At 36.3% G+C, this 25,848-nt stretch overlaps 1 protein-coding gene across 1 annotated transcript in view; it reads left to right on the top strand.

Moving 5' to 3' along the window:
* LMBRD1 (LMBR1 domain containing 1) overlaps positions 1 to 25,848 on the top strand; it is a gene marked incomplete at its 3' end in the record, with an annotated part of 64,582 nt that overhangs the window by 14,093 nt on the left and 24,641 nt on the right. Inside the window, exons 4-9 of the mRNA XM_079532832.1 lie at positions 2,878 to 2,975; positions 4,050 to 4,117; positions 8,280 to 8,368; positions 12,204 to 12,277; positions 22,793 to 22,918; positions 24,245 to 24,397. Coding sequence (XP_079388958.1) covers positions 2,878 to 2,975; positions 4,050 to 4,117; positions 8,280 to 8,368; positions 12,204 to 12,277; positions 22,793 to 22,918; positions 24,245 to 24,397 — 608 coding nt within the window. The remainder of the gene's footprint in view (positions 1 to 2,877; positions 2,976 to 4,049; positions 4,118 to 8,279; positions 8,369 to 12,203; positions 12,278 to 22,792; positions 22,919 to 24,244; positions 24,398 to 25,848) is intronic.

Genomic DNA, 25,848 nt, shown 5'->3' on the forward strand with positions numbered 1-25,848 from the left:
CTGTAGAGTGTCTTGTTCTCTTCTTTGAGAAGCTGTATTTTTGATATTTGTGAGTTCTGTCTTTAAAGCTGATGACAGCTACTGAAGTAATCAGTTAAATACAATTCCATTGCTACTAATTAGTCCACCCATTAGTTGAAGGATTTTGTTTTTTTCTAGTTGATGGAAGTGTTTACAAAAGGAGATGGGTAGTAATTTGCCTCAAATTACTTTAAAGTCAGCTTGACATAAGAGGGATTGTTGGGATCTTTAAAGGTTTTATTCTTCATTATGCCTAATTTTATCTCCATTTTTCAGAACTCTACTTCAGGTTACATAAAAGCAAGTCTAAACCCTTCAGTATTGTCTTCTTGATGTTGTTAAACCAGTATGGATTTCTCTTCCTGATCTGATAAATTCCTGGTTACAGTAATAAAATGGGAACATTGATGAGAACTTCAATTTGATTAACTATGGCTTCACAGAAGGTGAAGTGATTTAAGCTTTCAGTTAGGCTAATCTGGACTGTAATTTGCTTTGCTTAAACTGGCAATAAAGAGAGTCTTAGATATGTGAACTTCAGAGTTGTGAAATCTAGGATGTTAAGAGCTTTGAAATATTCTATTTAGAGCTGCTTACACTTGGATCTAAATTTAGTTTAAATATTCTGGAATGCAAACATTATCTTAAATGTCTTGTATATTGTTTTCATGTAAGCGGTTGGGTGTGGAAAAGGAAATGAATTTGAAGGAATTAGAACTACTAGTAGCAGTATGTACATTCAGTAGGAATTGAATACATTGTCATCTTATTTGATTTTTTGAATTACATGGATATGAACTGTTTATATAAGAGAAATGATGTACTTAGAACTACTATAGGTAGTTTTTCAACTTCCTTAACTGTAGAAGTTGAATCTGACATTAATTCAGCTGCCTTTATTCGGTGCACAAACTACTCCAAGTATTCACGTGGTCATGAAATTGAATTGCTGTGTGTTCAGTGCAGGTTTCTGGTTTATGGAGTCTTCTGACTTCACAGAATCACCCGGGTTGGAAGGGACCTCAAGGATCATGTAGTTCCAACCCCCCTGCCTAGCAGGGCCACCAAACATACACATTTAGATCAGGACTTGAGCCTAAGCTTGTTACTTCACTGTTTTAGTTGAAAGGTAACACGTACACAGCTTGGAAGACTGGAATAGATTAATCTTGGAGAAATACCTTACTATCACTTTTCTGGCAACTAACTTGCCAAACACATGTGACAGTCCTTAAAAAAAACTAAACATAATGCTGTTGATGGCAGCACTTGAAAATACTTTTTTAAGAAGTGTTTTCTGTACTGAGTTAAACTTTGGCTGTCATACTGTGTGATGCTCAGATGGTTGTGCTATGAATGGCTTCTCAAAAACTTGTGAAGGCTGGGTGAACTATACTGCAATTCAGATTTAAATATCCAATTAAATAAGCCTTTGACAAAAATAGTTTAGCTGATGATTAATTTAGCTGATTGTCTGTATCAATTGGTAATAGTCATTTGCTATATACTGTAGAAGATTAAAAAAACTTAAGAAACTGGATGTTAGTCAGAATTACAGAAGATGTCAGGAAACAGTTTCATAACATAAAATGTACAAGTCCCTTCTTTTCTGAAGACTAAGTAAAAACAAATACATGATAGTTATTAAATAGGGGTCAGTCTCTAAACAACAGCAGTTCAAACTCAAAGGTATTTAAGCTTAGTGTCAGAAGCCTGGGCTGAAAATGTTACTGATGGTGTTTCTAGGCAGTACTGGTGTTTGCTGTAATGGTAGCCTTATTTCACTTTGTTCATAGGTAATTCTTTTAGGTATGAATCTTTCTTGATCACCTTGAAAGAAACCTGGATAAGTTCAGTTGAGTGAGTTGTGGCCGTATCATATATATATATATATATATATATATATATATATATATATATATATATATATATATATATATATATATATATATATATATATATATATATATATATATATAAAATATATATTATAAAAATATATATATATTTATATATATATATATAAAATATATATTATAAAAATATATATATATTTATATATATATATATAAAATATATATTATAAAAATATATATATATTTATATATATAAAAAATTATACTGAAGTTAATAAAATAAATGTAAACTTACAAGCAGGGTGCTTTCTGTGCTTGCAGTGACCTCTGTAGGATGATTATTTTGATATTTAATGATGATTGTAAATTCCAGCAGTTACTGGCACAGTGCAGCTTGTACTTCATATAAAGAAAAAAGATTTTTGATTTGTGAGGTTTGGTTCCTCGAGGCAGTCACAATATTGAAGCACTTTGCGTACTGCTCTAGAACATCTGTGAATGTTTTCAGGTATTTGGAACTGAATTTTGTTGATGATGGATGTGAAGGTTTGTGAACAAACCAGAAGCTGTTTGTTACTTGGTATACTTGGGTGCTCTGAATCTAGAAGATCTGTAGAATCTGTATGTCTCATCTGTAAGGTGAGAGGCCACAAAATTAAGTTAGTGCAGAAGACAACATATAATTGTTATTCTTAGCTCTTCCCTACTGTGGTAATTCCGTACATCACCTGCATGCAGGAGAGTGATTCCTTTTAGTCTTTTTGTAATTGCTGCATTGAAGATTGATCTGAAATTTTTAGCCTAAAGAGTTAACTGTGAAAATGCTTTGGGTTAATAAAGCAGCAGTAATTTACAGGCCAGACATTAAAATTTAACTTTTCAGCATTTGAAACTGAGCTTTAGAATAAGAAAGCAGTCTTTTTATTCTTTTCTTTGGGTTACTATGCAGTGAATGAAGTGTCAATCTGACTTTGTATTTTTACTAAAATCTTTCTCATAGCCTTATACTCCATCATATTGTTCTGCGTCTTTCTGTGGATACCATTTGTTTATTTCTATTATGAGGAGAAGGAAGAAGATGATGGCAACACATGCTCAGTAAGTTGTCTATAGCAAAGCATTATGGGGCAAGGGAAGTTAAAAATGTACCAAAAAGATAAAAAAAAAAAAAATTTTCCTTAATTTCTGGAAATGTCTTTGAATGGGTTGTGACAAGGATTATACTGCTTCTAGGGTAGAACTAAATCTGGGTATGTTGTTGCATTTTGTGGATGTAGATAGTAGTAATTTAATTTATGCTTGTAGTTGGTGATGTCAGTATAATACATGGAAGATTTTTGCTGTGGATGATAGTCACAGAATCACAGAATTGTAGGGGTTGGAAGGGACCTCCATAGATCGAGTCCAACCCCCCTGCCAAAGCAGGTTCCCTACACCAGGTCGCACAGGTAGGCATCCAGGCAGGTCTTGAACATCTCCAGAGAAGGAGACTCCACCTCCCTGGGCAGCCTGTTCCAGTGCTCCGTCACCTCACTGTAAAGAAGTTCTTGCGCATGTTTGTGCGGAACTTCTATGCTGCAGTTTCCGGCCGTTTCCCCTTGTCCTGTCTCCACTCACCACTGAAAAGAGTCCATCCTCGCCATTCTGCCCCCCACACCTTAGATATTTATAGACCTGGATCAGGTCCCCTCTCAGTCTTCTCTTCTCAAGGCTGAACAGACCCAGTTCACTCAGCCTTTCCAAGGAGCACAAATGCGTGCCATAAGCCGTTATCTCCTAAATTAAAGCAAGCATTTACTTAATCTTTTAATCAATAATCATGGTCACTTTCAAGTGCGTTCATTTCGTTTAACATGTGGGAAGGCTTGTAATTGTGGTCATAATAAGCAACAATGTGAAATATCATTAGTAAGAGTTTACTGAATTTATTATTTTGAACAAGTTCACTATGGCTTCTGGCCAAGTTTAAGATGGAAGCATGATTCAATGTCATTGTTCATGGTACTCAAGTTACAAGCCTATTCAAGAATGTAGGTCCAAGTACTATACTTAATTGTTTTGAATTTCTTTTGTAAGTCACCTGTAGTGTTAATTATGTCTTGTAATTACTGGTGGGTAAATTCCTTTGGATTTATTTTACATTAATATATTAACTTTCTTTGTAATATACAGCAGGTTAAAACTGCGCTCAAATATACTCTGGGATTTATCACAGTTTGTGCAGTTCTTCTCTTAATTGGGTAAGTATTTATGTATTGTATAGTAACAGGTGATGTAGTAGAACCCTAAATTGAACTTCTTTCTGTGCAAGATTAAAAGAGTAGATTGTAATGCACTCAACCTTTATAATCAATATGTATGTTATCTCTATTAGGAATTAAATACTGTGTTGTGCATCTGAAATGCAAGAGTGGAACTAGAAGCTAAAATTATTTTTTTCCTCAATTGTGGAGGTACTTAGACTTCCAAGTTCTGCCTTCTTGTGCAGTATAAGCATATCTCGAGCATGATGGCTGCAACTTTTATTTACAACTGTATTGGCATCTTAATGTACAACAAGGGGCAAAAGATATGTGCTTTTAGTGTTTACTGTCTTCATGACCAAATGCTTTCCTGGATGTCCCAAATGAGCTTTTTAAGAATATGGGTAGCAGTCTCCCATATGGAAGTGCTCTGTGGAAAAACATAAATATAGTGTGGAGTTGTACTTGACATAATTATTCTTTGTACAATGAAGGTTTTATTAGCATTTGTTTAAAATGTAGTCATGATGGAGTATATGTTAAAGTGATCTATATTGAAGTACTAAAATATGAGCTGGAAACAAGTTACTGCTCTTTATTACATGCTGTCTTATTTGAGAATTGTTTCTAGTTTGAGAAAAAACTTTGAATTAAGTTTCCAAGAATTCTAGTGCTCTTTCAATTGAGGGTAAGTTATTGACTATTATGAAAGGTGATGGAGAGGAGGTTCATCTAACTTAACTGAAGTCTAAAAATATTACTAAGTGCTCTGACAAAAGCTGTTTCTTTCATGTGCTTTTACTACAGGTGTACTTATAGGAACTTTTGCAGTATTTTATTATACAATGTAGCTTGCTTTATTATACACTGTACCTGTAGTAGGGCTGTCCAGTCTATGAATTTTTGGAGTCTGTAAGTAGGTTTGTTCATTTCAAGTAAGTTGGAACTTGGTTCTTTATGTCCTAATTATCCTCTGCTCTTCTGCTTGTCCCTTTTAAAATATGCAGAATTTGTAAGCTACTATGACTTCTGTAATCCTCTTCTGGTGCTGTGCTATGTAACAGTGAGCTTGTCTGCAAATTAATCACAGCCAAGCACTATAGCTTTAAGCTAGTTAATGAAAAAATGCTTCTCCAAAAATTTGGATTCAGAATAGGCACTGATCTAAATCTGTTGCAGGGAAGCAGAACTCCTTTAGATACCAGCATTTAATGTAGAATTTCTGGTTTGTAATCAAAAGGTGTTTTTGCTTTTACAAATAAGAGGGTACACACTTTTTAAGTTAATTAGGTAAGGATACCATCCTAATGTCCTGGCAATGGTTAAGAACCTGTATTACTTGTTTTGCAGCAACATCCTATTATTGACTTTAAAGGAAGGTTTAAGACTGAGCAGCTCAGTTTTGGAAACGAATAAAAACTGTACTGAGGAAAAATGTGAACTTCAGTCCTATTACATAATAATTTTGGGTGTTTGTAATCTGAATGTTTAATGTGCATTTTGCTATGGAGGTGTCTTGGAGTTGGTTCATTGCCTGCTCAGCAAAGGGTAAAGAGCAGTGTAAGAAGTCCCAGTGCCTCTGGAATGAGCTAAAATTGTATTGGAGCTGAAGCCTTGGCATGAGAGGCTTTATTTAATGTGGGACTGAAAACAATCTGAGACAAACTGGTGATAGCATGAGAGTTTTTTTTCACTGGTTTTAAGAGGTAAGCATGTGGTTAGGATCAGATCAACATTAAAGCAGATTGGAATCTTATGTATGGGATTTAATGTTAGGAGGCTAAGCTTAGTGGACTAGGATACACTTCTGTATAGGTGCAGTAGCAAGAGGTGCTGCAGTATTTCCTGTTAACTTGCTAGTAAAATAAACTTATAGTCTGTATTGTTCTTGTGCTCATGGTTAGTGGCTTTTACAAGAACGGAAGTTTTCTTGATTGATTTAACAAATTGTCTGTATTAAAGATCTATATGTAGCTTGTCTCTATTAAAGACAGATGTCAAGTGAAGACCTTCTCTTTCCTGTTGAGAGTTATTCAAAGAAACCATAAAAGCTGGATTAAGCCTGAAGTTTAAGGGTAGCTTAGTCTTGGATAATTACCTTCATTAGAGACTCTATGTCTTTGTTTTTAAAAATGTTCTGTTTCAGATAATCCTTGTTCTGATCTAAGTTGGTGTCACTCAGTGAGGTTTCCTGTATTTGAATTGTTAAATGAATATTTGTACTCTAACTGTAGCATCTTGTTATGAAGCATCTTGCTGTGGCAATGATGTGCGTATCTGAAGTAGCACTTGGTGCATAATTTGCAGCATATCACTGAAAGAAAAGCATAAGGAAACAAATTTACTGGGATACTCAGAACTAAACTTACTTGTAATGCCCTTCCTGTCTTATAATTGTCTGCTTTTAAAATATATAGCTTATCCCTGGAAGTGTTCATGGCTAGATTGGTTGGAGCAGTGGGTGGCAACCCTGCACCTGACAGTGGTCTTAAAACTGGATGATCTTTAAGGTCCTTTCCAACCAAAGCTGTTGTATGATATCATGCCCTGGAAGGCAGGGAGCTTGAGATATTACAATCTACGTTAAGGCATGTCTATACAGCAGCCTCTTTTGAATTAAAGTATTTGAGTCTAATGAATATTTCAGTCTAAAAATAGTTTCCTTGACTATCAGCATTCAACATGAAACTTGCTACAGTAGCTTTCTGTAAGTTAATACTTTCTGAAAACTTAAAGAAATAGAATTATGTAGGTTGCAGCAGAACTCTTTAGGAAAATAGTTTAAAACTCCTTTGTTTGAAATTGGCTTGCTAGAAATAACACCTAGTGGTATCTTTGATTTAAGGATCAAAAAAGACCTCTTTATACCTGTGTGATGCTAGATCTGCCAAATGTTAATAGTTTTAAATCACTTCTGTTCTACAGCCTATTCCTTGATTATAATATTCTCGACATGTTTTATGTTTTGAAAATTTCTTTTGTGCCTGGAATGCCAAGTGTAAGACAACACTGAGCAGTTCTGTTCAGTTGCATTAGCTGAGTTCTCAGTTACACCTGTGCAACTGTGTATTGGCACTTGTAATCTATTATCTCACTGTCAGTGGACTGATGTAATGTGCTGGTGGTAGTTCAGTAGTTATTAGCATATTACTGTCTTGTTTTGTTGATAGCTACTATGATCCATTAACCATTTATGTAACATAGCAAAATAGTTAAGACTTCTGTTAAGTTTTTCTTGCTTAATGTTTGTGAAAAATTAGCCTGAATTGCTCTGTACTACATTGGTGTAATGCATGAGCTATGATTTAGAGTTCCTTTGGGGACTAGAATAGAATCAGGTCTGTAGACAGCTAGGCATGTTAACTGGTCCTTGCTTTTGCTGTGGCTTGTGAAGCTAGAGCCCAAAAGTCCAAGTGGGATTGTCTTCTAGCTGTTTGGCTACTAACTGAGGGACCTTGTTCAGAATAAAAGCAGATTCCTGCTTATTTGGGACTGAAGTGTGTGAATTTCTTGCTACTGCAGTCTGTAGTGAGGCCTACATCACTGTATGGAACTTGAGAAGGGGTAGAGTTGTAGACATTTATCTCCTTGTCAGGATTTACCTAAATCTTCATTGCGGAGTCTCTAATATGGGTTACTATGGATTCTACTCTGCTTATTAACTTTTGACTTTGAGGTTTGTAGATAGCTAACAAAAAATGGAATGCAGGAGCATTGTTGTAGTGGTAATAGAAAAACACAGACAGGATGTTTCTTTAAATACTTGGTGTGGGAGTCTTGAATTTCATTCTAGAATTCATAAATGGGGGTTATAAGATAAATTGTTTCAGTGATGCTTATTTTTAAAAAATACAAATAGGCTAAACAAGGTGAGATTAATGTACCTCTTAATGATGCTTGAGTGTAGGATCCTTTCCTCACTTAGGAATGGTAAATGGAAAATAATTTGTTCATTGACCTCATACCTGACTGTGCACATGATCTCTGATCTAAACTAACTGTATGTGTGGAATGTGAATTAAATGAAGTATTGCCTTTAGAATTTGTTAATCTTAAAACAATTTTTCTGCAGGGATAAATGTATTTCCATTTTCTGAAGCTGGAAGTAAATTTTAAATATTTGCCTTGCTAGGATAAATAAGACTCTCTCTTGTTCTAGTGCTTTTGTTCCTTTGGATATTCCCAACAAGAAGAATTCCACAGAATGGGAGAAAGTGAAGCTGCTTTTTGAAGAATTTGGAAGCAGCCGTAAGTCTGAGATGATTTGTCCTGAACTTTGCTTTACTTGCTACCAGTTTATTCTGGAATGCTTGCTGAACAAAAAGTAACTTTTCTGATGGTGACTATTTTCTAATTTGTGTCTATCTGTTCCCCTATGGTTATTCTTCATAGTAAAAATGTTCTAATTCAGACAAAAATAATCAGAACAGTTCAAGTATGTAGTGGGGGATTAGTAGTGTCAGCTTTCATTATTGTCCTTTCTTTTTAAGGGTTTTAATACTGTCTCCTATGATATTTCACTGTGGAGGGACTTGGTGGGGTTGGGAAATAGTACTTTCTTCCCATAGAGTTCTCACTCATCACAGCTACAAGTGTTACTTGGGTACCTTACAATCAATGAGCTTCAGTTCAGTCAGTGTGTATCTTGTGATATAGTAATCTTTAGTTGGGTTAATTGAGATATAGTTGGTCATGGTAAGAGTGAGAATATTTCACAGACAAGAGTCTTATGGATCTCATGGGGTTTTTTTTCTCTTCATTCTTCTAGTGTTAACCTTCTCTAAAAATTGCATTAGAATTGCAGTAGTTCAGTTGGAAGAGACCTGTCAAGATCATTAAGCCCAACTGCCTCGCCTCTTCAGGGCTAACCAAATGATAAAGTATATTAAGATGATTATTCAGATGTCTCTTGCACACTTACATGGGACATCAGTCACCTCACTAGGAAGACTATTCCAATGTTCAAGCACTTCAATGATAAAAAACTTTCTTTATATCTAGTCTGAACCTTCCTTGGTTCAGTGTTGATGACAGTATGAGTGGGAACTGCACAATTCCAAGGATCATCAGTTCCTTGTCTGTTTCCTTTTCATGCTTGATTTTGGCCAGGGCTCCATGTTCATCCACGCAGGCCTCCTGGCACAGCTGCCTGACTTGCTTCTTGTTCAGGTGGACTGTTCTTGAGCTCAAAGAAGATAATCTTTGAATATCGACCAGCTTTCTTGGGACCTTCTTCTGCTGCCCTGAAGTATAAAATTATGATCTTGCTCTTTGCTTTACTTTCCTCAGGATCCTCAGCTTTTCTGTCTCATGGTCACTGCAGCCAAGGCTGCCTTCAGTCTTTGTATCACCAGTGAATTCTTTCTTTTCTCAGTATGAGACTTAACAAAGCACCCTTCTTCCTCCCTCATTCAAGTAAGGAGGCTGTCACTGATGCTTTCCAGAAACCTCCTTAGCACCTGCTAGAGAAATAACAGCATGTGTTTGAAGTCCACTATGATGACCTGCACCTGTGAATGTGAGGCTACTTACAGTATGTCCATGACATGCTAATTCTGATGAATGGTCTTGTCATCTGTAGCTGTCTCCAAAGCAGAACTTAACTGTTTTTAAAACTGAGATGGAAAGGAAATGCTAAGACCAATGTAAGGAATATGGAGTACTGATGTATGCTGGTGTAAAAGTAAAACCTCATTTTTTTTTTTTTCTTTTAGACATAAGGAAGAACTTTTTCTCTCAGAGAGTGGTCAGGCACTGGAATGGCTGCTCAGAGAGGCGGTGGAGTCACCGTCCCTGGCAGTGTTCAAGAGGCGTGTGGATGACGTGCTGCATGATATGGTTTAGTGCTAGTGGTGGCAATGGTGATGAGGAGACAGTTGGACTAGATGATCTTGTAGGTTGTTTCCAACCTTGTGATTCTATGATTTTCATACAAAGTGAAGCTGTCTTTAGAAAACTGCTTCTCTCTGAAATAGATATATTCAGAGCCTCTGTTTCCCAGTGAAGGGTCTTAAAGTTGTCATGAACAGAACCTGTTGTCTTGATAAAGTGTATTTTGAAGTAAAAGGGTCTTAATAATTACAGATTTAAGGTATTGTCACCTTGCTGTATTCTTATGGAAATACTTAGGTAAAATCATGCTTTGAGTGAAGTTTGTGCTTTTTCATCTAGAACCAATAAATATTTGTTACTGATTCTGCAAGAAAGCTTTTTATTTATTCAGTGCAATATCTAATTCAATCAACTTTACCTTAAGAACAGTTAAGAGCTTTCATTGAGAAAGCAATACGCCATTTATGTTTCTTGAATGCAGTAGAAATGGGTAACAATGAGCTGGTAGAGAGTATTGAATCTGAGCTTTCCACCTACAAAAACTGAACCTACCTCCTGCTTTACAAGATTGAATTGGTTCTCCTGTTATTGATAAGGAGTCTTTAAGTTCTGTTTCTGCGTGTCTTGTGCACTCCTTTTTATTTGGGGTATTTTGGGTATTTTATATGCAGAAGATGTGTAGGAGTATCTTATTTTTGATTTCAAGTACTTGTCTGTAGACCAAGTAAAGTCTTGAGACAGCAGTAATTGAGAGTACAAAACTGTCAGTTGCTCTATTGCTGCCTCAGTAGTACTACTTTGCACACACATTAATTTCTTTGCAAGCTTTGGAATGTTTTCTAATTTTTTGAACTGCTGATTCCATAGCAGGAATAAAATGACAAAAAAGTTTCACTTTAGGAGACACTTCAGTTTGCTGGAGCTGATTCCAGTGTGCTGCATGCACTCCTAAACTTGTGTATCTACTGTATACCTCACCCAACAGTCGTCTGTTACTGCTTATGTAAATGTAGCTGTTGGACACGTCTGAAGATTCATAATACTTAACAGTGTTCCTTACAGGGTTGTTGATAATGAGCTCTATTATAAGCTGTTCACACAAATGCAAGGGGTAGGGAGGACAAGTCCGTTGTTTTGTCATAAATTTTGCTGTCATTTTATTTCTCTTTCTGAAGCAAGAGAAGTATTCTGGCAGTGCAGAATGAAATACTGTTGCAACCATCTTAAACAGTTTTTAGGAACTAGTTGAGCTCAAGATAAAAGCTAACTTCTCTATGCCACCTTGACATCAGTTAAATTTTCAATTCTGTAGCTGTTTTTGCTTTGAAAGTATAGAATAATTAATGCTTATTTCTGGCATGCACACAAAGATGCTGGATTGTGATGTGCAAGTCTGGATTTGGTTTCTGACTCTACTAGCATTTTCCTGTGACTAATGTTCTTGGATTAAGCAACAGTTGAGACTGAGGGGCCTGAGATCTCAGAACACATCTACTTCAATCTTCTGCTGGAAGCAGGAAGTTGCAAGTTCACATTGGGCTGCTCAGTGCTTTGTTAGCTAGCTTTTTTTAAAATTCCAAAGGATGGAAGCTCTTTCAGTTCTTGGTAGAAAAAACTCTATTATCAAGCGTGAGTATACACACTGTCAGCATTCAAAGAGTTTGTTAGGAATGAGTTTGGTACCATTTCTTTCCTTATGCCTTCTAATTTTTTGTGTGATAGCAAGGCAGTAGCAGCTCTTTGGTTCTGTGACTTTTCCAGTTTGTATCTGGATGTATGTGGTCTGAGCCAAGCTGAGGCCAGCAATCTGACTGGTTTGGTTACTTGAGGGAGCTGTGCTTGACTGATTCTTTGAATAATGTTTTGTTATGAGAAGGAGGGGATAACAAATTTGAGATGAACCATCCAGGATGCATGCTTGCATTGTGGAAAGCTGTCACAATATTCTATGAATGCTAGAAATAAGTCTTGGATGGAGGTATTCAGATGGTGGGAGCAAGTTCATCAGTGGCTATTTAACCATTTACTGAATGTGTTATCTTCAAGCTTTGAAGGAGGGATTGCTGTCCTGCTTCTTGCAGTAGTGGAGAAAGAGCAAAAAGCTATGCTAGGTGAAATTCCTGTCTGAGTTAATACCTGGAAGCTACAGTTTTCTTGTTTTGCTTTTCTTGTTATGAACTGAAATGTCAAGAAATCACAGGAAAAGTTCTATTGTAGGAAATTACAGCAGGTGTGTTTTTTGTTTTTGCAGATGGCTTGACTGCTCTTTCATTTTCTATTAGTTCCTTGACTGTGATTGGAATGTTGGCAGCTATCACTTACACAGTAAGTTATCATGGAAACATATCAAGTCTTTATATTAATAATGCTTGCTACTGTCATGGACCACATTCCTTTGGAAATCCATTGTTGTGCCAAGTAGTTTGAGCAGTATCTTCTAGCTGTTTTTGTCACTGTTTGAAATTTTGTGGAATAACTTGATGTGCAATGGAAAATCAGAAACTTTTCTTAAGTCACTGAATATCAGCCAGTTTTTAGTATTACGGTATTAAATTGTAATCAAGATGAAACTTTGTGAGTGCGAGTTTTCAAAGCCTAATATTAACTGCAAATGCTGGTGTGAATTCATTGCTTTCTTGATAGATGTTAATCTTTTAAGTATGCGCTTGCTAAAACAGTTCTTTCATTGCAGCTTGACTAATAACATAATAGAACCACATAGTTTTCCTAGTGAATTCTAAGTGGCTCAGTAACAATAGCTCAGAATAAAATTATTCAATTATCTTGAAGTGCTGCTAGTCCACAGGATGTTCTGTGGCAGCTTGTCAGGTGAGTGAACAAATCTATTGCAGAATAAGGATAGAGGAGTGCTATTCATGATTAAGTAACTGGATAACAGGGTGAAGTGCTTGCTAAATACTATCTTTTGACGTCTAAATAAGTCTAAATTTAGTAAAAAAAAAAAAAAATCACTAGCTATGTTTTGTTTTCTTTATATTCATGATGTTCAGCTGACATAAGTTATGGCAGGAGCATGGGAGTCCATTCAGTATAGTGGTGTGACTGTCAGAACACTGACAGCTCAGTTATGATCAGGCTCTATGCAGTAGGTAGGAAAGCAATTTGGTTGACCAACTAACAGTAGTGCCTAAGGTGAGCTGAGTTGCTCTTAGTTCTTGAAGTGCTTACTTTGAACTGATTCATGCACCTAATTAAGCCTTTTTGTGACTGACACAGACCACTAAATGATTCAGATGAACTTGCTAACATCTAGATAATGTGCTGGTCAAAAAAAGTCCTGGATCCTTGCTTAGCCTGTAATAATGTGTCAGATTTTGACTTTATTTCCCTTAATTACGGAAGGAAAGATTAATCTCTTGTGCTCTATGCTAATATAACTCAACATTTAGACTTTTTGACCTTCAGGAAACTGAACTTAAGAATGAGCTTGTCACTTGGGAGAATATCCTCAGTGTTCTGCTTCATTTGTGTACCCAAGTGAGGGTTTATTAAATGTTGATGACATCAGTAAGCATCTGAAGTGCAAGGCTATTTAGTTTTAAAGAAGCTTATTATTGGCTGAAGCATATACAATGTTTTGATAAGTAACATTTGAAGGCTTTTGAGTTTATTGCTAATATTTCTACTTAATTTCTTTCTTACTGTGTCACTGATGTGGATTTATTTCCAGTTTTTAGGCTCTGCTTAGCTGTATTTCATGTGCTTCTGCCCTCAAGGCGAACTGAACCTGGAAATGTGAATTCTGCTTAATGTTCAGTATCTCCAGTGTGCTATGCTGTCTGTGTAGGTTTTCAAATGATGACAAAAACTCATCCTTAAGGCTGTTGCCTAATTTTACTTTATTTAGGACTTGTAGAAATACCGATTAATACATGAAGTTAAACATCAAACATGATAAATAGCTGCCTTTAATAATCTAATTACTGAATTTTTAAGATTAGTTTACCTTAAACTTTGAGCTGTGTGCACAAATATTTGGAGCACAGACTAATTGATTTTGCTTGTAACTGTTGTATTAGACTCCTAAACCATCACTTTTTTCTACAGCAAGGATTATGATGTGGTGGGAGAAGTGAAGGAACTCTTTTTAAAAGGCTTAGAGATGAGCTTACACAGTCTACTTCTTTCAGGAGTGCTGTTTATCATTTCTTGAAGGCAATCATAGAATCGAATGCAGAGACACTGAATTAATTTTGATACGTGAGTGAACTGAAGTGTAAATGCATCACTTTCAGTGAAAGTACCTAATAAAGTCCATGTTGTCAGAGTTGGAGTAGGAAATGTTTTTTGTGCTCTTCATAGCACTTTGCTCACAGGTAGTTATGGTAACAGAGTGACAATACTGTACTAAGGCCATTCTTTGGACAACTGGAGCAATGGTCTCAGTGACATGTGGGTGTGATGTGTCTAGAATTAGATTTATGTTGTGGGCTGTGTTTTTCCCAGTGGAAGGACTTAATGTAAAACTCAATTTAGTGGAAAATTTGTGTGCTGTTATAATTTCCTGAGCCTCAGAGAGGCTAATGAGAGAATATCATCTTACCCTATACCACTTTGGATTACTCCAGACACTACGATTGGAAAGAAAAGTGTAATTCTGAAAAGAATAACTGTTCTTGCTGACTACCTAGATCAGTGTTTTATATGGTATGTTTAAGTTAGGGTTTTCTGTTAACATTGTGTTAAATAAATAACATCTAGATTTAAAAAACATCAGTACTCAGTCAAGTGGCATGATGTGGCATCTGTAATGCCTGCCTGTGATTTTAGATGTCTAACAAATAACTAGTTGAATACCTGTATTTTTGTGCAGGCTATTTATTACATTTCCTGGAGATGGCAGGCCTTCATGGTTAGTCAAACTACTCCTTTGTGTAATAGGTGGTAGATTCTAAAGTCCAAAAGGAATATCCCCTTCTGTAAAGGGAGCAGAAGAACAAAGATGCTTACATAACTTGGCGCAGATGTTTCACAGATGATGTGAGAAGGATGGAGAATAAGTGAGAACATAAGGGAACTCTGCTACCATGTATTTCTAAACAGAAGTGATCTTAGATGTTTTGTTCATCCTCATTAAGAGTCAAAGCTCTGCAAATACAGGTAGAAGTTATTGTTCCCTGACTTCTAAAAATCCTCAGACTTTTCTACTGCTAGTTCTCTATTTTGTGCTGTTTAAAAGGTATGTGGTTGTAAAGAAAATCAAGTAGAGATGCTGATGTATCCAGTCTTCTGTATACTCATTCCTATTATTGTAGAGAAAAATTCTATTCTATGGGAATATCTAATAAAGGCTGAAGTGTGTGTGTGTTAAGTGATAGGCTAGTAAATGTTTTCATACCTTCAGTATTGTAACATTAAGTGAATGCTACTTAAGGTGTTTAATACATAATTTGTCTAATCAAACACTAACAGTACTGCTTTACTCTAGGATTGGGTTATAGCTGTTCTAAAGCAGCACTTCTGTGCTGTGGTAATATGCAGTACTCAAAAGTTAAGAGTATTTTTATTGGCACCAGGAAACCTTGAGTTTCAGTAGATACTGAGATTTGAAGCTTTCTCTCTGGAAACATTCTTCCCTAGGAAGTAGTATTTTCTCTAGGTTGTAAATGACTACAGTTTAAATTATGTAACTAACAAACTTACTGTGATGACTAATCCACTTGAAATCTATTTTAGTACTACTGTCAGCATTGATCTGGTATTCTGGGCCTCCCAATAACTATTATCCCAGTAACTATTGATTTAATGTGTTACTTGTAAATCTGTGGTGAGCTATTCATGCAGTAAAGAATAGACTTGCCACATCTGGGATGATGTTCTTTGGGGTTATGGGGACACAAATTGAAGCATCACGCTGGAGTAGGATTGCTGATGGTTGCAGATTTGTGATGCTGACTGTGGTGAGAAGATGGATAATAATGACATGGTTTTGTGGCTTTCATTTTCTGTGTCTTTGAATATCAAAATCAATGCAGTAAACTTACTGATGAATGTGTAGGTTTTTGTTTTTTTTTTTACAGTATGAGAAAGACGGAACATTCACACTGAACTGTAGGCTTCACCCAGCTTCTAAATGGAATATTATAAAATGAGCTGATAAAGATCCTTAAGTAATTTAGCAGAGGGAGTTGCCAAGTCCTGCACCTTGGGAGGAATAACTCCCAGACACCAGAGGCTACTCAAGGCCACCCAGGTGAAAATCAGCTTGGCACAAAAGGATATGGAGGTCCTGGTGGATGCCAATTTGAATGTGAGGGAGTAATGGGCATTTGTTGTGAAGAAGGCTAATGGTATTCTTGGCTTCATTAGGCTGAAAATTGCTGGCAGATCCAGGATCAGCACTGGTTAGGTTGTTCCTCAAGAACTGAGTCCATTACTGGCTGCCTCAGGGGGAGAAAGGCGTGTACTGGAGAGACTCCAAGAAAGGACTACCAAGATGATGAAATGACTGGGGCATCTCAGCAATGAGGACAGGCTGAGAGAGTTGAGGCTCTTCAGTTTGGAGAAGGGAAGGCTCAAAGGGAAATCTCATCCATGTCTATAAATGCCATTTTTGCACCTTCCCTTCAGGTAGAGTCAGAGGCTTTTTTTCTGTAGTGCTCTTTTCTGTGGTGCCAGGACAAGTCTTTCAGCTTGGAGATCTTCATAATTTGCCTAGCTGTGGTCCTGGGCAACCTGCTGTAGGTGTATCTGCTTGAGCAGGTGGTTGGAACAGAGAATCTCCAGAAGTCCCTTCCAATCTTGGGAATTCTGAGACTCTGTCTACATTATGGGCCTGTAGGATTTACAAATGTTCCTAAGGGTGGCAGCTGCTTTGTTAAGGCTAAAAGCCCAAATAAATGAAAAACTTGATGGGATGGTGTTCTTTTGTTTCACTTAACAGTATTTGTTTTGCTGTTATAACCTCACCTAAACTATGTTGGAAAACGATTCAATTCTTTTATAGCTGTTTTTATACAAGTGATTTAGTTTTTTACCATTTCTCTTTTAATCACTACTTTGTATCTACTGCTTTTAAACTACATTGTGTGTCTTATTCATAAACAGTATTCAGTGTCTTCAGAGAAGTAGATAGTTCTGTGTTCTAGGAGTCATGACTTTGCAGGACTATGTGCAAAGCTATTCTGTGCCAGAGAATAGTATCAACTTGTAATATGAAATGCAGCACTCGGTACAGAAGAATTCTGTAAGAAATGTGAATGATTTTTAGGGAGGCTCTACAAATCCGTGACCTTAATGATTTATACTGATAGCTTTCAATGTCTGTAGTGTGAAATATAACAAGAAAATGATAAATTAGGACTGCAGTGCTTTGTTTGAAATAGTTTCACAGATGATGTAGTTTAAATCTATTTTCATTAGTATGTTTTGCATTGAAATGGTTTTACTTTGCCTTAGGTATTAATACGATAATTGTTGTCAGCTTCAGATTGCTATTTGAATTCAAAGTGAATAACATATTACTCACAGAATGATAGGCAGATTAATTTTTGAGTGATCTTGTGCATCTCATTTAGCATGTCCTTGAAGGATGCTTATAATTGGCTTTGTAATTTTTCCAAAACATTTAATAAGCATTATTTGATTTCTCATGGAATCGCAAAGTGATCTCTTCTCCATCCTGAAAGAGGAGACATTACAAAGCTTATTTTTGTCTGCTGACAAATTTAATGACCTTTTCACAAATGATTTTTGTATAGAGTAAGATCTACTTTTCTTTCAATTGGCTTTTATTAAAGGGGAGAAAGCTTAAAGCCTTTTGTAATCTGTCTAACCTTAAAAAGGAGTTGTTTACTACTGATTTTCTGTTAAGCAGACTTCAAACAGTTATTGAGAAACCTATGAATTAGTGGCATTTATGGTCATTGCTACTTAATTACTCCAATGCCACTTCTTAAATGCAAAAGAAATGTAGTTATTTGATTTGGTTCACAGAGAAGCAGTCATGCGTAAGTAGAATAGCAAACCAATTTGTTCTTTTGTTTTAACAACCTGATTGTTACTGCACTCCTGGAGAACTATGGAAGTTCAACTGCTGAATCAATGGCAGTTTTCTTACTCTTTCTTATTCAGATTTTTTGAGATTACACTTAATGATAATGTTCTGCCTGATAAAGAGATGCAGAATGTGACAACTGGGCATACCAGCTATGTTGAGTATTTCAACTGATTGAGTTACTTTTTTGATGGTTGTGATATATCCAGCAAGAGCAAGCTTGCTGCACATGCTGTGGAGCAGGGGCTGTTGTCTTTGAACATAAGCTCCTTGGTTTGTGTCACATGAGCCCTTCTTGTCTTAGAGTCACTCATTCTCCTGTATGGTTTATCTTTTCAAACTGTGGTAGAAATGAATTTTTGTTAATATGAAAAATGAAAGTGAATATATTAAAGCAGAATGATACTATCAAAAAAGTGATCAATACTATACTATCAGAAAATGATACTATCCAAAAGAGGCAATGCTGATGAGGCTGCGTTGTATTAATGCAAAGTAACATTATCGTTCAGTTGTCTGTACTTAGCAAGTGCTATACAGGAAAAAAAAATAACCTCAGTGCAGCTTCCCTGTTACTTAAATTGCTTAATGTAATTTGAATAAAGTGCTAATAACAAAATATAGAATACTTTTATACAAAAATATTTTTGAAGTGGAGTCTTTTTCTAATATCTTCATACTGTAGAAATCTAGCTTATATTTAACTCCTCTGTCTTGAAAGCACTGTCCTAACTTAAAAGTGCATGTCTAACAGGCATCTATTTGTGTTAAGGCTGTAGAATTGCATGTTTTGCCTTCTGTGGTCATGCTTTCAGCTGATGTCTTGAAACGAGCAGTTATGTGAAGGTGGTAACTTTGAATTCTTTTTGTCCATTTAAAATTGCAGTGAGCACTTACCTAGCTTTCTTATGCCTACTAAACATTCATACAGTAGTACAGTAGACTCAAGTATTTTAATTTGGCTTTTTCATGCAAATTCACTAGAGGGCAGTGTTCTGCAAGAAATGTTTGTCAGACTAATTTGTGTTTTGCACAAGATTCTAGTGGTATGTGTATATACACACAACTTTTAAAACACCTCAATGATATGAACCTGTCAGAACATGTCCTTTCTGCCATGCTGTACAAGTACTTCTTGTAACTTAAAATCACAAACGTAATTCTTAATATTTAATGTACATAAGAGTTATAGTGCTGTTTGTGTACTAAGATCAGAATCCTTATTTTGACAGTTGAACAAAATAGTTGTAGACAGTGAAACAATTAGCTTAATAGCTGCCTTTTTTCAGTCAATTTTTCACAACCAGCTTTAAGTCCTTTGACTTTCCTAAAGATAACTGCTGCATTTCAGAGTTTTTTCCTATGCTTATGACCAACTTATGTGCCTGTGGCTGGTCTGGTTGCTTACTAGGTGTTTCTACCTTCATAACACACTTCAGAAGTATTTTGTTGGCTTGTGCAATTTTAAAATATTAGATTGGCAGTTATGATTCCCAATGGCAAACCTCTCTGGGTATCTTTAATATCAAGTATTTATCCTTGAAGGTACTTGCTTGTTGCAGCTTTTGTAAATGGGATTTTTATGACTTAGCTCAACTGCACTTTCTATTTTGTGGTTATGAGTCACTATTAACTTACCTGATAACTAACTAGTGAGACAGTAATGCCTTATGTAGCCATAGTCTGTGGGATTTTGGCAGCTCTATAGTGTTCTAAGATGCTGAATCTACAAAAGGCAGGAGTAACAACAGCTGCTTATTTCACAGAATAACAAAATTGTAGGGGCTGGAAGACCCTTCCAGAGATCAAGTCCAGGCCCCCTGCAGTAGGCTGCACAGGTAGGTGTCCAGGCAGGTCTTCAGTATCTCCAAAGAAGGGGAATCCACAACTTCCTTGGGCAGCCTGTTCCAGTGCTCCATCACCTTATTGTGAAGAAGTTCCTTCACATATTGGTGCAGAACTTTTCCATTTTATGAGCATTTCCCTCTGTCCTGTCCCCACAGATGGCTGAGAATGTTTTAATTTGAAAATATTTCATTTTGATTTTTGCAGTGTGAACATTGTAGCCAGATCTCTTGTTGACAGGGTAGGAAGAAAAGGAATGAAGGAGGACTGAAGACTAAACAAACTGAAGTAATGCTAATGTAATCCCTGAAGTAGTATCTTAGTGCTCTCTGAAGTACAGAATAAATTTGCGTTCTGTGATGCAGTGAGGGAACAACTAGGCTATGATTTTTATTGTTCTTCAGTGCCTACTGATATTACAGTATAAACAATATTGAACTAATTGTTTCACTTCTATGAATAACAGACAAGTTTGTCTTCAAAATTCTTTACTGTTTAGATTTGTTTAGAGGATAGATGTTCTTTCTTTTGTATAAGTTACTCTTATCTGTTAGAGCTGGAAACCACCTACTTCAGGAAATCTATGAAGCTTTAATATATTAAACTTCATCTATTTAAAGATGCAGTATGTATTACCTGTGGGCAGACTATCAAATCAGAGTGAAATGGCTCTTTAACACTGGTGCCTCTCTGTACTTCTCTCTGTACTTTATGGGTAGTAAGCTGTTAGGATTTAAAACTTTTTTAGCTCTGAAGCAGATCAAAAGAGGTTTTCTCTTATATGAATCATTTGTGGGGGCACAATAGGAGAGAATCTTCTCTGAAATTATTTTTAGCCATAAACTTAGTTTTGGGATTTTTTTTTTTTTTTTTTTCCCCCTCTACCCCCGGTCTAAAATGAGACTTTAGTGAAATCAGGTATTATTTAACAGCTTTGGTAGCATCCCAGAGCCATGGAAGACCTAACCTTAAAGCATGTATTATCAGGTTGAACAGTGTCTAAGAACAGATTCAGTTCACTTTGAAAAGCTAATGTGGAAATACCATATGCTGTAATTACTGGTTGTATTTGAATGACTGCTTACTCATCTTTACTGCTTCACTCTTCGTGGGGCAGTTCTTCTCATCTGACCTAATGTTTCTAGGCACAGGTTGTCTAAAAAGTCCTAGAAACTGTTGTTTCATTGGTGTAAGTATGCAAGAACTAACCATGTTTTATCAATTTGAGTGTAAATTAACATCAGCTTGTGAGTGTTAAAACTTTGTTCAGGGCAGGCTTATTCTGCAGCCTAAAGAGAAATGCATCTCTGGAGCAGAATTAGCAGATGCAGCTGAGACTTGATATACCACAGAAGATGACTTGTCCTTCTGTCTTCATTCTATATATCGATATCTTGAAGGACCAGTATGTCTTACCTTTCCCCAATGATCAGGGAATTTGATAATCATCTGTCAATATCTATAACTAGAGTAAGCTTGATGTTCAAGTATATAATTCACATTGGGATCAAAACAAATTAAGTTCCTTTAATTTGCTGCTGGCTTTTTAGAAATGTAGGCTTAAATTTAGAATTCTGATTTATATTCCAATGTTGTCTTCTGTAGCACTTTTTTGAAGAGCAGATGGAAGTTTTCTGGTGGAATCAACTTGTTTCTAGTCTTAGTTTGTAAAATTGTGTAAACCTACTGTCATAGCAATCTCTAAATGTGTTTCTGTAGTCTGAGTCTATTTGGCTACAATTGGGAATGGTTTGGATTTCACAGTGGTCTTTATTTCACCTTCATTTTGGTTAGGAATGAAGATGGTATGCTTATATATTAAATTATTGGGCAGCCAGACTTGAATGGAGTTTGCTTGGGCTGGTATGGATCTGTTTCCCCTTGTCTTGTCTCCACAGACCACTGAAAAGAGGTTTGCCATGTCTCTTAAATGTGTAGAGACATAGGCAGGTGGGAAGACTAGGCTAATGAGCACAGCATTTATTCATGGTGAGATCTGACTGACAGAGGAGTGATTTTGCTGAAAGGACCTGCAAATCCTTGTAAATAGCCAGCTGAATGTTAGCTGGTGGTATGGCAGCAGAAAGGCAGTGTCCTGGGCTGTATCAGCAATAGGGGGATGATGACTCCACTGTATCTGGCACTTCTAAAGTCATATGAAGTCAGTATTAATGTCTCTGTTTTAGAAACTGGAAAATGGAAGCCCAGTTAAGAGAGAGTTTCTGGGGAGGCTGCTTTTCTGTTCATCTAGATGGCAAAGTAGTTTGTTCTCTAAGAAGATTACAACTGTCCAGATGCATGGCCCAGATTTCCCAATGGAGCTGACTCTAGCCTATTCATTTCAAATTCATTTCAGAATCTGAAATCTTAATCTTATGTGTAGATTTGTGTGTTTGTGTAGTTGTGTTCAAACCAAAATGCTTTAGAAAGCATGAAATTGCTTCCTGCTGTTATGAGCCTGTGATAGAAGTTGTCTTCCAGTGTATGTCTGTGTGTATATTGCTCCTGTACTCAAGAAGCTTTAATGTAGGAACTGAAGTTGCTAGCTGCCTTTTGTGATTAAGGGGAATGAAGTTAAACTTGATTTGCAAGTCTATAAGAAAATGTTTTTAATATTTGGTGAAACTTCCCTTGCAACTGTGGAGTAATGTTATTTGTAGAGCAAAGCTGAACTTGAGTTTAATGGCAGATACTTATTGTGTAATGACTGTGGAATTAAATAGTTAATGTTTTTTGACCAAAACCCAGGAGTTAACTTTAGAAGTTTTCAGTAGGTTATGGTTATAGAAAGTCTTATAATATTCTGAGGGATTCTGGAACCTGCATAATGTTTATAATGCTTGTCTAAAATATTAACAGAACTGATTGCTTTAGAATGGGATTATGGAAGGGAGAGAACAAACCAGTGATACCTTACAGCTGCAACATACAGTAGGCTTAACAGGTGAAAACATGAGTGTCTGTCTTCTTTACTTTAGGCTTATGGTATGTCAGCATTGCCTCTGAACTTGATTAAGGGAACTACCAGTGCAGCTTATGAACGTTTGGAGAACACTGAAGATATTGAGGAAGTGGAGCAACGGATATTAAGGATTAAGTCAAAGGTATCAACTTTACTGTTCTCAGTTACCTAAGTATCTTTTTTCTTGGTTAGCTTACCAGTTGATGGTCATATTAAGTAAATTTGTGTTCCAGACAAAACTAGCAAACAAGAAGTGATTAATTATTTTGAAAGAAGTATGGTTAGTAGTATAATAGAGACTGACAGCATTTTTTTTTTTTTTAGTCCACCAGCTGCAGTTGTTTGTACTTTGTTAATAATGATGCTGAGGAGCTAAACTCAACCTTCTCCATCGAAGACACATTTTGTAGGGGTTAATGATATTAACTTCACTTAGCTTGCTACCAGTTAGGGCACCTACTCAGTGTAGTTATCAATGCTGGATACTTGCAATATAGAGCTGCCATGAGTTTAGGTTAGATTCATCAAAATATTAATCATCTTTATGAATAAATAACAGCTCCAAATGTTCTTGCTTCCCAGTTAATGTACTTTGCTGTTATAAAACATTTATTTGTGAAATGTATATGAATGGAAATCAGTTCTGAATCCTAAACCTCTTCAGGTTGTAATACCATTTGTAAACCACTGATAGCTTTGCAGCTCACTACGGTGTTGTGCATTATATAAGACAAAAGTTCTAAAAAGTGTAGTGCAAGCTGAGCAGAGAACATTTCTCCTGTATGTACAAGATCCCTCACCTTTTTCAACCCACTTGAGATAATGGTTTGATTAGTAATCTTCCTAATCCTGAGTCATGGTTTGTTGTAACCTAATCTTTTCCACCCCAGCACTTTAATTCTGATAGTCTCTATTCTGGTAGAGCTGTTATGTGAATTGAAATACAGGATTCCTAGCAGTGTTGAAATGGTTCTGATATTAGCACTTGGCTACCTCTGTGTAGTGCAGATCCCTTAAATGCTGTATGAGTATTGTGTAATGAAATCTAAAAAGTAGTTTTCTATGGTATAACTTGGAAATCTGTGGGCAATGGCTGGGGCAAAGGCGCCTCTCTTTACTGGAATAATGAGAATAATAAACCCCTGGAAAGTCAACTATTGCTTGTTGCAGACTGTTGGATTACAGAAGTTTGCTGGTACCTTTTGTTAACTAGATTTCATCAGATAATTAGGATCAAAAAACAGGGTGTCTTTGTTCTAATTATTTCTGTATTTTCATCTAGTCATCAGTAAGAACTAATTTTCCATTATTTGAGTGATGGTCAAAATTGTGCCTCTGATTCCGAACTTCATGGTGTGAATTTTATGTCTAAAGTGATTTGTTGTAATTCAATAAGCAGGGTATCAAGTCTGTTTGTTCCATTGATTCAGTGTTCCCTGATCTTTTGCACTACTTTTCTGATAATCAGTGCAGAGATGGTCGACCTCTATCATCAAGGGATAGACGAGCTGTTCAACAACTAGAGGAGAGACTAAGGACGCTTCGAAGGAGAGAGAGGCATCTGGAAACCATTGAGAAAAGTTGGTGGTTGAAGTTCTGTGAAGCTATCCGACCTCTGAAGGTAAAAAGTTATGCTTTTTGTGCGTTAGGTTGCATGTGATAGCTTTTAGCTTCATTCTTTTGATTACTCTGAAGTAAATGCCTCTTATTTTTGTGGAAATTACAACTACTAGAAAGAACGCTATTTGATAGAGCAATTTCTCAACTACAAAACACTATTTTTCAAGATAGCTGCCACCATAAGCTATGCATTTTTGTCAGTGATGAACAAGATCATATTTGCCATGCTTGTGTTTAAAAACAAACTGTGCCAGTGCACCAGCAGAGGTGATCTACTGTTGCCACTCCTGATATGCACCACCCACTGCCTCACTGTATTCACATCTGCTGTTTGATCTTCCTGTATGTTCAGTAGGTGTCACTGAATGCCAGTGGTTGCAATTTTTCCGCATGGAGGAATTCAGTCACACACCTTCGCTTCATACACATGTCCATGTCAGACATTTTGTCAGACTGCTGCTCTGCTGCCATTTATCACACAGCCACAAAATATAATGGAATATTGTGGGAATGTTTAATCTCCATTGTTATACCACCAACACCCACCTCCGGCACTGTGGGCCAGTGTAATAAAATAGGAAACATTACTTTTGGAGCAGCCCTCAAATGAAGTTCATCAATTACCATGTTGAATATCAACTGCTTATTATTAATATAATACCCCCATCAGATGCTACAGAAAGTAGACGTAGTAAATCTATATTCATGTAGCCTTATAATAATGTACATCAGAATAAAAATTTAGGTATCTAATTTTACAGGCAATATTCCCGTGTTGTTTGCAGCCTTTAAATACAAGCATAAGAAATATAGGCATGTAGAGTTGCTGTAGTTTTGTGTAACCCTAAGTGATATTTTGAATATTGCAGAATGTAAAACTGTAAGAAGGCAAGTAGCTTCATCACTAAAATATAAGATCTAAAGTTTGGCTAAGCTAGTTAGTTTGTTTGGAGCTAATAGGGGCTTTGCTATTTGTTGTCAGATTGTTCAGCTGTTTCCATTATTGACAAAACAGAAAACATTAATACTTGGACTGCTTCTAGATCAGACTTGCATATGCTTTATTTTAATCACCTTTTGTTATCCTGCAAAGAAAGCGGTTTGTTGAAAAGATTATATGGTGTTAAAGGTGGAATACAGCTGCTGTTTATTCCTCCAGCCTTCTCACTTAAGAGAATTCCAGTAGCATGAGTTTGTTTCTTTGTTTCAATTCTGCTTCCTGTTCTGCAGCTCTTAAAAAAAAAAAAAGAAAAAAAAACAAAAAAAAAACAACCACACAAAAACTGGATAGCTGCTGATTTGAGTATTGTGGTCACCAACTTTTTTGTTTTTCATATGGTAGTTTCTTACAACTGCCAGGCAGTGACTGAGCTTTTTTTCCCCCACTGTGTCTGCAACAGGATGAGTGTCCTGCTGTGGATCTGTTGGAACAAGCTGTATCCATGATATGCA

Source organism: Tetrao urogallus (assembly GCF_951394365.1).
Source record: "Tetrao urogallus genome assembly, chromosome: 2".
Taxonomy (NCBI): Eukaryota; Metazoa; Chordata; class Aves; order Galliformes; family Phasianidae; genus Tetrao; species Tetrao urogallus.